This window comes from Narcine bancroftii, chromosome 9 (genome assembly GCF_036971445.1).
Source record: "Narcine bancroftii isolate sNarBan1 chromosome 9, sNarBan1.hap1, whole genome shotgun sequence".
Taxonomy (NCBI): domain Eukaryota; kingdom Metazoa; phylum Chordata; class Chondrichthyes; order Torpediniformes; family Narcinidae; genus Narcine; species Narcine bancroftii.
Genome location: NC_091477.1, coordinates 17311909 through 17325614, shown reverse-complemented (window position 1 = coordinate 17325614; position 13706 = coordinate 17311909). Strand labels below are relative to the sequence as shown.

The 13706-nt window shown below is 37.8% G+C and overlaps 1 protein-coding gene and 1 long non-coding RNA gene across 2 annotated transcripts in view; one reads left to right on the top strand and one right to left on the bottom strand.

Moving 5' to 3' along the window:
* Positions 1–552: 552 nt before the first annotated feature.
* Positions 553–9184, top strand: LOC138743237 (uncharacterized). Its single transcript, XR_011344746.1, has 2 exons — positions 553–605; positions 9026–9184. It is a non-coding gene; the product is annotated as an uncharacterized lncRNA (long non-coding RNA).
* The window catches only part of LOC138743234 (septin-8-A-like), a 76235-nt gene continuing 70210 nt past the window's right edge, over positions 7682–13706 (bottom strand). The window contains exon 13 of the mRNA XM_069898206.1: positions 7682–12421. Coding sequence (XP_069754307.1) covers positions 12418–12421 — 4 coding nt within the window. The 3' untranslated portion in view covers positions 7682–12417. The remainder of the gene's footprint in view (positions 12422–13706) is intronic.

Here is a 13706-nt window from a genome sequence, read left to right as displayed (position 1 = left end):
TTTTGTTTCTGCTGCTGCCGTGCGTAATGTAATTTAAAGATGTAATTTTAATTTTGCAAGTTGTTTATCTAACTACTATTGCCATACATTCAGTGATATATAGCAATTACAATTTACAAATAACATTAGTACAAAAAAAAATCAGGATTCCATGTGGTCTATATTTGAGGAGGCCCATGGGGTGGGGGGTGGAGGCACGGTGACACCAACCCAAGTGACACCACTTTATATTTAGGAGGTGTGGGCTTGAAGGGCCTATGACTATATCTACATATTCAAGCAGTTTGGAAAGGCTCTCACCATCTCTGCAATTGCATCCACAAGAGGGTGCCCCATAAGAGTCAAGGAGAGAGGAACAGAAGAAAATTGAAGCAGGAATAGGCCATTTGGCCACTGTGCTTGCCTTGGCACTCAAATTGAACATGGCTGATTTATAACAGGCTTCAACTTCTTCTTAAAAAAAACTACTTAGCCTTATTTTAAATTCTACTGAGCAGAGATTTCCTGGGTATCCTTTGCGAAGATAACTGAAAACTAAACTTCATTCTGCAGGCAAAGAATTTTCTCTCGTGACAGACCACAGCTGTGTCAGCAGGGATTACCATGTAAGTAGCAGAAATTAATGTTCAAGCCTTTAATTTCTATATTACCCAGAGTCAAAGTCCTGCTGGTGATCTTGGACGAACAGTCAACTTGTTTTACGGTGACACAAGATTCTGGAGTGCCGATGGATTTTTAAAAAATATAACAAACTGCCTACATTTTTAATAAAATTAAATTGCTGGAGCAGGTGTTAAAATTAGAATGTAGAAATGCCACAACTAGTATGCAAAGGACTCCTCTTCCTGCAACTGCCAATCCTCAGTAAAATATCATTCTTAATGAGCTGTTTGTGAATTATGGCCAAAGGCAACTCTATTCCTCCATCCAAAAATTTACATAAATAGTATCTTCCACAGGAAACCTAAACATAAAAGACTGAGCAACATTAGAATGTTTGACCATGATTTGCATAAATAGAAGAGCCAGTTCAGTACTTTTCCTGAAATCTGAGTTTTTCTGCCAATTTTCGGCAAGTTTGGTTTTTGACAAACCATTGATAACAAAAACTTAATGTGATTTAAAAGCATCAGTCACATGTTAATTTCAAAATGGAAGAAAGCTACAACTTTTTCAATTCATTGATCTGATTGGATACAATTTTTCTTTTTTATTTTAAGAAATAAATTAGGAAAGTGAAAAGAAGGAACGAGGTGGCTATAGTGAACAGGGTGAAAATAAATCTGAATTTTTTTTTTACAAATATGTAAATAGCAAAAGGAGAGTGAAGGATAAAATTGGTCCCTTAGAGAATCAGAGTGGACAACTGTGCGGAGGTGAATGAGATGGGGGGGGGGGGGGGATATTGAATGAGTTTTTTCTCTTTGGTATTCACTAGGAAAAAGGATATGGAATTGTATAGGATAAGAGATGCAAAAGGGGCGATTATGGAAAATGTAGGGATTAGGAAAGAGGGGGTATTGGAGTTTTTGAGGCATATAAAGGTGGATAAATCTCCAGGTCCCAACAGGATTTTCCCCAGGACCTTGAGGGAAGTCAGGGAGGAAATAGCAGCGGCTCTGTCAGTGATTTTTCAAAAGTCACTAGAGGGGGGCATGGTACCATGGGATTGGCGTGTTGCAAATGCGGTTCCTATGTTTAAAAAGGGCTCCAGGTGGAGCCCCAGCAATTAGAGGCCAGTAAGTTTGACATAGGTGGTTGGTAAACTAATGGAAAGTATTCTTAGAGATAATACGTATAAATATCTAGAGAGGCAGGGACTGATCAGGGACACCCAACTTGGGTTTGTGCAGGGAAGGTCATGTTTGACAAATCTTGTTGAATTTTTTGAGGAGGTGACTAGTAGAGCAATAGGTGTAGTCTATATGGATTTCAGTAAGGCATTCGATAAGGTTCCACATGGAAGGTTGGTAAGGAAGGTTCAGGTGCTAGGTATTAATGTTGAGATAGTCAGATGGGTTCAATGGTGGCTAGAATGTAGATGCCAGAGAGTCATGGTGGATAACTGTCTGTCAGGATGGAGGCCAGTGATGAGCGGTGTGCCTTGGGGATCAGTGTTGGGTCCCTTGTTGTTTGTCATTTAATGATTTTGATGATGTAGTGGTAAATAGGGTTAGTAAATATGCAGATGATACAAAAATAGGGGGAGTTCAGAGACTGAAGAGGGATTTGGACTGCTTAGAAGAGTGGGCTGAAAGATGGCAGATGGAGTTTAATACAGATAAGTGTGAAGAGCTTTATTTTGGGAAGAATAATCAAAACAGGATGTATGCAGTGAAGGGGAGGGCATTGAGGAATGCAGAGGAACAGAGAGGTCTTGGAATAATGGTTCATCATTCTTTGAAAGTGGAATCTCATGTTGATTGAGTGGTGAAGAAGGCTTTTGGTATGTTGGCCTTTATAAATCAAAGCATAGAATATGGGAACTGGGGTGATGTTGAGACTATTCAGGGTATTGGTGAGGCCAAATTTGGAATACTGTGTGCAGTTCTGGTCCCCAAATTATAGAAAGGATATCAATAAGGTAGAGAGAGTGCAGAGAAGATTTACTAAAATGTTGTCTGGATTGCAGTATCTAGAATACCAAGAAAGATTGAGTAGACTGGGTCTTTATTCATTGGAGCATAGAAGGTTGAGGGGGGGGGGGTGGTTTGATAGAGATATTTAAAATTATGAGGGGGATAGATAGAGTAGATGTGAATAGGCTCTTCCCTTTGACGGTACATGGGATTGGAACGAGGGGTCATGAGTTAAGGGTTAGGGGGCAAAAGTTTAGAAATAACATGAGAGGGAGCTTCTTCACTCAGAGAGTGGTGGCTGAGCGGAATGACCTGGAAGAGGTGGTTGCAGCAAGGTCAATTTTGTCATTTAAGAAAAAATTGGATAGGTGCATGGATGAGAGGAGATTGGAGGGTTATGGACAGGGTGCTGGTAAGTGGGACTAGAAGAGATCACTTAAATTGGTAGGGACTAGAGGGGCCAAGATGACCTGTTTCTGTACGGTAATTGATATATGGTTATATGGTTATGGTTAAATAAATAGAATTAAATGCTTAATCCATCAATGGCAGCATCATCAGCCGTGTCACACCCTCTACCCTGTCCACTTGTTATTCATCACTTGCCCCCCAGTTTTACAATGTGTACTGCTGATTTCAAAATGGAAGATTTAATGTTGTGCCATGTAATCTTGCTTTCATGTTTTGAATACTCCTCTGGAAGAGAATTTAAAATGCCAATTGTAATCTACAGCAAACAGAAAATTTAAAAGAATGGTCTCTGAAGGTAAGTGTTTGGTGTAACATTGGTCAAATGCAGGCAAAATGGGACCTGCTTAGGATCATCTGTAAAACTCAATGATTCCATAAATTATCTCTTTCGAGGACATTTTAAAGGATTTATATTAACGGCTTAACTACACAGTCCTGGGGGAAAGCTTAAAATTAGAAAAATACGATGTTACATGATTCAGTGGTAAAATATATTTCTTATGAACGGTTCCAAATTGATTACAATGCCAAAGTGGTATTGGAGAATAGATCGAGAGTTGTTCAATGATACTTATGCTTCAAAACCTTTGAGCACAGAAAAGCAAATACTGTAAAACTCCTGTTATCTGGAATTCAAGCAACAGGCAAAAAGAGGAAAATATTATATACTTTAGCATACAAGTCGACCGGCAGATAGGTCGATCCACATTTTTTAGCCTTATTTTAATGGTATATCCAGCGTATAAGTCAACCCCCATTTTCAGGCTCCCCGGGCCTCCCTCAACAACCTAAAATTTAAAAAAACCCAATTGTGAAGTAACAAAGCTGCAAATTATCATAAGCGAATAAATAAAAACAGTAGAAAAAAAACCTTGGCCTACCAGGCAGGAGCGGCGACCTCACTCTCATAGCGAGACTGGGAACCTCGGTCCTACGTGGCACGAGCGGCGACTTATTTCTCTTGGTGGGAGCAGGAACCTTCTGCCAGAAAAACTAGGTCATCGCTCCCGATCCAGAGAATGTGGTTGCTGCTTCTGCCATGTGGCAGGAGCGACGACTTCGTTGTCCTGGCAGGAGAAGCAATCTCGACCTAAGTGTTAGAAGTGGCGACCTCATCTTATCGGGCAGGACCAGCAACCTCGTTCTCCTGGCAGGAATGAGAACCTTGGCTTATGGGGCAGGAGTGGAGACCTCGGGCTCTATAATTGTAGAATGCCTAGGTGGGTTATGATGGCACCCAGCAGTTGGGAGGTGTGGGGGAGTGATGGTGCCAGTGGTGGGGACGTATTTCCAGGGTTGACTAATACTCTGAATTGGCGCTTCCAGGGTCAACTTCAACATCAAATCAGCGTCAGTTTTTGGCCTGAATTTAAAGTCTCAAAAGTATGTCTGGTATACAAGTCGACCCCCATTCTTTGAGTGATTTTTGAGGGTTTTATGACTCAATTTGTACATTGAAATATACGGTAAATAGATAAAAAAATATACAAGTTTAATTAGCACGCATCACTGTTAGTTTTCCAATCACCAACATACAATCTCAAGTAACCGAGAAATACACCCATCTGGCATCTACTAATCTCCATAGGTGTCAGTTACAAGGGTTTTGCTGTATTATGAATGTGAAATTCTTTTGAATTTGCTGTCACCAATCATAAAGAAGCCTCTTCTGGTTTTGTATATTAATCAGTGAAGAATTATTTCTTTTACCCACCCCCCCCACAAAACCTGTCTCTACATCTCCTCCATCGAGGTCCACAAACAGACTTTGCAGGTGAGGAAGAACTTTACAAGCACAGCACCCAACCCTGTGTACTTCTGTGGCCTCCTCTACATTGGTGAGATCAAATGTAGATTGAGTGATCACTTGATCGAATAGCTATGCTCTGTCTGTGGGTCCAAAACTTGGAAATTCTTGTAGCCAATCAATTAACCTCCCTAACCATTCCAACAATAATGTCAGTTCTTGGCCTCATCTATCGACAGTGTGAAGCCAAATATAAACTTGTATAACAACAGTTCCCTCTTCTCCCAGACAGCCTAATGACATGAATATTGATTTTTCTAAATTTAAGTATCCTCGACCATCTCATATTCTGCTGTTTCCAACCACTCGTAACCTACTTGTATTTAATTTTTTTCCCACTCTCTACTCTTCTTTCCCCCCCCCAATGATTCTGTCTCTCCACCTTTTGTTCTGTCCCTCTGGTCTCCTCCCAGTTTTATTCTCCCTTGATGTACATAAATACGACCCTCTTCCTTAACGACTTGATAGAGTCTAATCTCAGAACTTTGACTAATTCTATCCATGGAAGAGATCCAACCTGCTGAGTTCCTCCAGAAATGGTTTGCCTTTTCAAGAAGAATCTCTCTTTTGATAACAATGAGATTCAATCTCTAAACAATTTAACATCAGCCAATCATACCATTAAAAACAAAAACTTCACAAGTCAAGCAAATATTTATTTTGCTCTAATTTTCTCCAATTTGAAGTTGCATTGCGATTCACAATAACCCAACCTGCAGGAATCTAAGGGGATACAAGGTATTGAGCACACATTGTTTAACAATACCAGGAAATTATATCAGCATATAACAGAAAGGATTTGTTATTTCTTGTTTAGAAAGAGTTAATACTTAATAAACATCTAATTGCAACTTCTTCCAAAAGTATTTAAACAAGGAAAAATGTTAAACGCCATTTTGGAAGGGTTAGGTGCATTGTTTCACTTATAGGGGTGCAATAAGTTGGCTTTACTGGGACCCTTTCTTGCTGCCCAACCTGCTTGGCCAGCAAGACTCCGGTTTGCACAGGCAACAGCAAGTTCATACAGCCGCACCAGTTCTTCAAAAACATAACCAGTCAGACTAGAGAAGATTGCAAACTCAAGGAAGTCTGATGTTGCTCAATCTTGTGACTGAAAATATTGTGTAATTCAGCCCTTTGTTTCATGGTTTTACCCACATTTGCAACACAAATTTTGTATTGGCAACAAATTCACTTGAAAAGGCAGATAATTCTTTTTTTTGTGACTGGAGGGCTGTGACCAGTGGTGTTAGACAGGGCTTGGTGTTTGTTACTCAGGTTAACGATATGGATATGAACATAAGAGGCAGGATTAGCAACTTTGTAGATGACAAACATTAGTGGAGTGATTGATGGCAGAGAGGACAGTCTTGATATTGATCAATGCATGAGATAAGCAGAGGCAAGGCAGATGGAATTTAATCCTGACAAGTGTCAGCTGATGTACTTCAGAACTAATAAAGGCAGGACATACAGATGAATAATAATCCCTACGGACATCGAAGAACAGACTGACCTTGGTGCCCACATCCAAGGACCTCTCAAGATGATCTATTTATACTTCTCTAGTGTTGGATTATTCCTTCAACTAGTCAATGCAACACAAATCCACTCCCTCTCATCTCAAAACTGGAAAATATTAACTATCCTAGAGAGACACAACCTAATAATTTTCAAACAGTATTGAAGTTTTGGTTCATTTTTCTCTCTATATTGCATCGTCTGTTTACAGTTCTTTACATGTATAGGTGGTGTATAGTTTCTTTGCACTATTAATAAGTGGTAATGCTGCCGTGCCTGCACAAAAAAAATCTTAGAGTTGTATGTGATGTCATGTAGGTACTCTTGATTAAAAAAAATCTGATTTGTACAATCATTAATTCAATTTAAGCAATTGCAGAGAACATTAAATAATGAACAACACAAATTCGGGAATAATATTACAAAACAATTATATCACATACCATGTAAATTTCAGTCTTCTAAGTCCAAAACGACACATACCCACCCTCCCATGGTCTCTTGATTTCTAATACATGATAGTAACTGAAGTGAAAATTTTAAGATCATAGAACCTATTAGTCAACATTTATTTATCTGAATTTATTTGACAAGAATAAAGCTATATGAATGAATACAGCACACTGAAGCCTGAAAGGTGGAGCTCAAGCAGACCTAAAACAGTGATAGAATGAACAAGGAGCAGCAATTATCAAAGCAAAGGAACAATTAGCAAAGAAATGTGCAACACAAATTGGCCTCAATGATTGGAAGTTGGCCATGGAATGCTGATGCGACAGGGTGAAACAGAAATAATGCAGATAAGCAGAATTAAAATAAATAGGTCCAAAAATGAAATGGACATGGTGGGGCAGAGGGCCTGATTCTGTGCTCTGTAAATGCTCTATATTTGATTATGTTGCTGAAGTAAATTGTGGACAGAAAGCATAGTCAAAAATTGTAATAACAGGAAAGTTACTCAACAGGAAACTAGTGTTACTTTTGCTGGAAATGAGGGAATTAGACAGAGCTGGATAATTAGCCCAATGCTATTTATAGTGATGTCTTTTACCCAGTATATTGCACCGCACATCAATGATCCCTTCTTACCTAATCTTCCAATGTAAATTATCCATACTGAATAAGACAGGTATGTGAATCACACCTTAAAGTAACTCTTCCTTTTCATCATTTTACTTTTTTCAGGCTGGACACCAAACATGATATGGAGACAAGTAAACTTAATCTCAAAAATCATATATGATTTATTAACATTTAATGATAAAGTCAATATGAAACAAATAAGGAAAATAAAAAAACACATTTATTACAATTTATATTGGCATAGATATAATCATTTTAATTTTGCACATCACTTTTAAACTGCCAGAAAATTAAATGATGGACACAATGTACTGGGGAAAAGTGGATAACTAAGCAAAATGCGAGAATACAATTGATATTAGCGCATTACTATCACAACACCTTGAACAATAAAAAGGATTGTTCAAGTATACAAATATTCCACAAAGCACAAAACTGAAGCAAACTACCAGTGTCACAAAATTCCGGAGGCAGAAATAAAAAAAAAATACAAAAGCACAAAAAGGTAAAAGATGAAAAAAATACAATGATTTAGAATGACATGGTGATACAGTTTCAAGTAACAATAAAAGCAATTATACCATATTCAAAAGGTTTAGAACAATTCATAAAAATATTTTATAAATATTTATGGGTCTTATGCAAGCAGTGATAAGGAATAACACTAAAAATTGTTGCTCTACAACTTTAAGAATAGTTTGGTTCAATGATGAGAAATTATATTTTAAAATAAACAAAATTATTTTAAAAAAAAAGAAAAATTCTGTTCCTCGAGGTCATATAAATGTGCACTTCTATAACCAATGATAAAACTCCAATATCCCTTTTTGCAAAGTATTATATCATTTAGCCTCTAATACTCTATCAACTGAGGAGATACTTAGAGAATGCACTTCCCACAAAACTAAAGACAAAATGCTAAAAATATTTTGTTTTGCCTGAAATAAAATCAGACTCGCACTGTCAATCTTGACATTTATTGAATTCCAGCCTGGACAATGATCCATTATCACTCTCTTCCCCTATCACCTACCCCAGCCTCTCTCTGGCTGATTTTTGTTCTATTACACCTTCTCCACTGAGAGCACTACATTAGAGAAAAGTAATATTCAAAAGAACAAACCCCCTGATGATGTATCAAACAAGTGATCTTCCTTAAAAGCAAAACAAAAGACAAAAAGAAAAATCAGATTGATTATGGGAAGTGATCAGCCAGAGGTGAAAGTTCAAGCTGGTATTGCTCCCTGCCCAAGGAAATAGCCAATCCTACAATGCAATAAGACTGCTCCAATAAGAAATGTTCATCCCATGAGTGCAATCCTACTTTCTCCTGGTGAACACTAATGAAAATCATGAATTTTTAATCAGGTGTTCAATTGGTTGATTGAAAAGAGCAAGGCGAGTATAGAGTTACAGTAGCAAGATATCGCTATTTCCACATTCCTGAGTTTAAAATGTAATCTAAGTTAATGAGCTACACTCATACCACCATCTGTATCATTCTAAGATTAACTGAAGTGTATGAGCTTCAGTGTGTGACTCGCTGATTCTCTGTACTCGGCAGGTGACCTGATCTCCACTTCTTTTGCCTCCGAGACCATTGCTTGAGGTCAATACAAGGACAATGGAGAATGAATTTGCCCTCCTCCTGCCAGAGGATGAAGCACTGGTTACTCTACCTACCACCTGTTGTTTAACTAAAACATTTTTTTTAAATCAGAAACTTTAAACATTTTTTTAAAATCAGAAACTTTAATCAATTCACTGTTCATAAATTCACCTTAACAGTTCTGAAAATCGTTTTTTTTCTTTTGAATTGAACATCATTGTTTCTATTTTCAGGTCAAATTATGCAACTTAAGAAATTCAACTGCTCACTGTTGAAGTTTACTCCAAAACATCTGATACAATTTCAGAGGGAGAATGCCCCAGATCCAAGTCAACCATGTTTTCACATTGTTACTCCTGTAAAGGTCTCAATAATCATCTCCTCCCCTGGGCCACGTTCTCACAAATAAACATTCCCTAATTCTTCCATAATGGGCAGTTCTCCAAGTTTCCCTTTTTTTTCTCACTGCTTACATCCTTTTCTCACAAGGTGCCAATCACTCGTCAATTATATAGTGAATGTTTCATTGCACTGGGTCCCTGAATCATGCATTTGATAAGAGTGTTAAGCTTTGGTCCTTCATCCTATTCATTAGGACTTTGGCTAAGGAACTTAGGAAGGGAAAAGAATATAACACAGGTACTCCCTGACTTACAACCATAAATGGGACTGAAGGATAGATCGTATCTCAAAATGGACGCAAGTCAGAATTTTGCCCACTTGTGAATTTTGAAAAGCAAATTTTTTTAAATCAAATCTTTTTCTCATCATAGACTTAATGAGAACAGCTTAAAGCTTCCCGAATTTGTTGATCAACCTTGGCGAATCTTTCCACATTCTGGTCCATGCTTACCTTGTTGGTCGGCATTCTGGGGTCTGTAGGCTGGGCGTGGCCATCTTGATTCCGTGCGCATGCATGAGTCTTGGGTTGGCACATGCACAGTGAGTTCATGTGTTGGAGTTCAGTTGACACATGCACAAGAGTTAAGCGCTCTAACAATATTGAATTTACGCCCTTAACTCTTGCGCATGCACCAACAGAACTTCAATACGTGAATCCACCATGCATCTGCCAAGCAAAAACTCGTGCATGTGCACAGGAATCGAGGTGGCCACGCCCAGCCCACAGACCCTGGGACGCTGACTCATGACGCAAGTACGCACATTTTGGCTCTTACATGCCCTGTATCCCTGTTATAGTTTGTCAAAAACAACATAATCCATGTAAATGTTATATTTTTTCTTTATATTTAAAAAAAATGTTCAGTCATATGTGCGAATGGACACAGTCGCATATGTTGCAAGTTGGGTAGTACCTGTAGATGATTTAACAATCATTAGTTCTTTGGAGTGAAAACCAAAGACCAGATAAACAATGAAGCAACATTTAGAAAGATCTGGGAGCTTCAGAAATACAAAAGTTTGTAAATAATCCAAAATGTTAATTTACACAGATCACTTTTGCATTAACGTAAAACCATGACATTCAAAAACAGAAGATTAGGAAATCTTCTTTTGGTTCAACAAAAATTGGAGAGAGTGAGGTTTAGACCCATAGCATGCCTCCCAACCACAGTTTATCTAATGCGAATACAAAATTGACAAAAATCAAACATACTTTGACAAAGCCTTTAGGTCCAAAACACTGGATACCCTTAACTTCCAAGAGATGCTCCTTGACCTGCTGAATTTCTCCAGCGCTCTTGTGTATTGCACAAGATTGAAGGGTCAAATTTCTAGCCACAACACTGGGAGAATAACCTCTTGATTTGTACTTGATTTGTAGAGGAAAATAGATTCAGATTTATTGAAAATAACATTTTAAGTCAATATACTGAAAGGAACGTTTTGCATTCTGTCAAAAATCTATGTTTAAAAAAAACACACACACACACACACACAACTGGAACTGTTTTCAGAAAATGTGTAAAGACTTCATAAAATGAACAAGAGATCAAACAAAATATTGGTCTGCAAAATCAATTAATTTCCAAATTTTCCCAGAAAATTCTGGACCCTTGCATGGATACCAAAATCTTGAACTTTCTAACATTCCTATTCTTCAAAATTTTGTTTGACTTCTTACCCAAATGACAGCAATTGAGAAGGTACCAATCTCAGTGCAAAACATTAGATTTGCGTGTCTAATGCTAAGAAATCTGATTTGGGAATTTTAGAACATTCTGGCTGAGGTGGGAGTGTTACTAGAAAGCCATCAGTTACATAAAATAGAGCCTCCAACAATGGAAGATAAATTACATTGCATCACACAGAGAGCTACTCCACTCTTAAGCTAATGTATAGTTCATCTGAAATTAAAGCCTGTAAAGCAAACTATAAAAATAATATTTTTCAGAAATGGAATGCATTACTATTCTTTGCAACACTCATCTGGCCATTTAATCCTTCTTTGTACCATGTGCAAATACAAGCAACTTGTTCAAGTAAATGCAATGTCAGACTGATGTACCTCTTCCACAGGTTGATGTACATAAATTCACAGAAAGTTCCAAGATGGACGAATGTTTAGTGCCTATTAACAGTAATATTGCCCTGCATCACCCAAATATGGGCCAACCTCACATCATCATAAATGATCATCTCAGTAAATGGTGCATTTAAATACCTTAACTTAAACTCAACATTCGACGCTCAAATTTCTTGCAAAATGGAGATAGATAACTTAAAATATTCTTCTTTAAGATCCTTTTTTTTAATAAAAAGAATCAAAACTATTCATCCTAGAATTCAGACAAAAAGAATTGGCACAAAGATTGCACATTTCAGCATTCCCCAAGAACCAACATTAAGATTTTAGAGCATCCTTCATTTATAAAAAAAATAAATCTATAAATAGATTATGAATAAATCTTCACTTTGTTTCCATCTGGTGCATTTTCTTCAGTATAACTTTTACATGTTAAGCTGGAAAAAAAATTACGATTCCCACATATACATTTCATAGGTTGTCAAGTATCATTTTGTATAACTTCTTTAAACTATTGTAGAACTACTTACAAAAAAAATAGTATGCCCTCATAATGTCCATTTTAAAAAAAAATGAGCAATTTGAAGGAAAGCAAATGAACTATATGAAGTTTTCAACATTTTAAAAACTTAATGGGATGATTAAACAGAATTGACTTGATGACGATCCATTGGAGCATTTCACAATTGGTTTCGCTGACTCCTGTTCAGATTTTGACTTGGAATGTTTGTGGTCCATGTTGTGGCAGGGCAGAGATGGGTAGGTGAAGAAGCAACAGATGTTTTTATGTGATAACATTTTGTGTTATTAAGGTCACAAGCAAGAATCCATATGGATAGCTTTAATTGTGCATGAAGTTTTAACTGAAAAAGAAACAACACAAAAATGAGGAATCACAGAATGAAACAAATCACAAGTGGTCATGCTGTTTGGCATCAACTATCAAGTTCCTAATACTGGACATTAATGCAATTGAAGACAGTGAGAACACTAGTGGAGGGGGTGATCTGAGGGTGCAAGGTAGAACACGTGGGAGAGACGTGGAGGTGAAGGGGGAGGTAGGAGTGAGAGGAAATACAGAGAGCAAGAATGAGACAGGAGGGAGGAAGAAAAAAATGAATCTGTGCAAATGTGCGAAAAGCCCATGATGTATCCTTTAACACAAAAAAAATCTAAAGCATTTGGGTTCATTTTTGTTGAGAGAGAATTGAAAAGTCAAGGAGTGATTTCAACTTTGCATTGCACCTTGTAGAACTGTATGCAGTTCCCATCACATTATAAATAGAAGGATGAGGCATTGAGGTGGATGCATTAGGAATGGCAACAGCAAGTAAATGACTTATTTTTCGCAGCTGCAGAACTTCCCCAAAACATTTTTCAGGTCATGAGGATACGGTTTTGAATTACTTACTGGTATAGGTCATCCAATTGTATTGTTGGACAAGAGGATTGAGGATGCAAACACACCAAATGAAGGAATTTTGACAGTTCCATGTCAGTATGGTGCACAACTCAAAGCACAGTGGGTAGTGTTTGCAGTGAACTGGGATTCACTGGTAGTGTGTGGTGCTGATGGTTGGCTCTGCCCCCATCTGCTCACACATATCCCTGGTTTCCCACCTAAATCCAGAACCCTTCTGAAGACTACTGTGAAACCCAACCCATAATTATAAGCTAATAAAAGCATTTGTTCTCCCTCTAACCCTGAGAGCTTTTATTCACGCTACAATGTTTTTATTATGTTTGTTCCCCTGGTTCTTTTTAAAATGGTAGAAATTTCAATGTAAGAGATGCCATCAAAGTAATCTGGGTGAGTAACTGCAGTGGATATTGCAGATGGTACTCACTTCAACATATTGCATTAGTGGAGCAAGAAAATCTTTAGGATGCCAAACAAGTGAGCCTCTTTGGTTCGACGATGGCAAATATTATTGCAATAGCATTCCTTCAGCAGAGTCTTCCCTCGCACTCCTGAACTGTGACTTGCAGAAAGTGGTAGAAAGGCTTTCACAAGTCTAAGGAAATCTGACCTCCAGTGTTTCAGTGCCAGGAAAGGATGACATCAAGTCACGAAAAATGAAGGGTGAGGTGTGATTTTATAGAAATCTATAGGAAGTCTTGAAGTTGACAATCTTTTGAAGAGGGTAA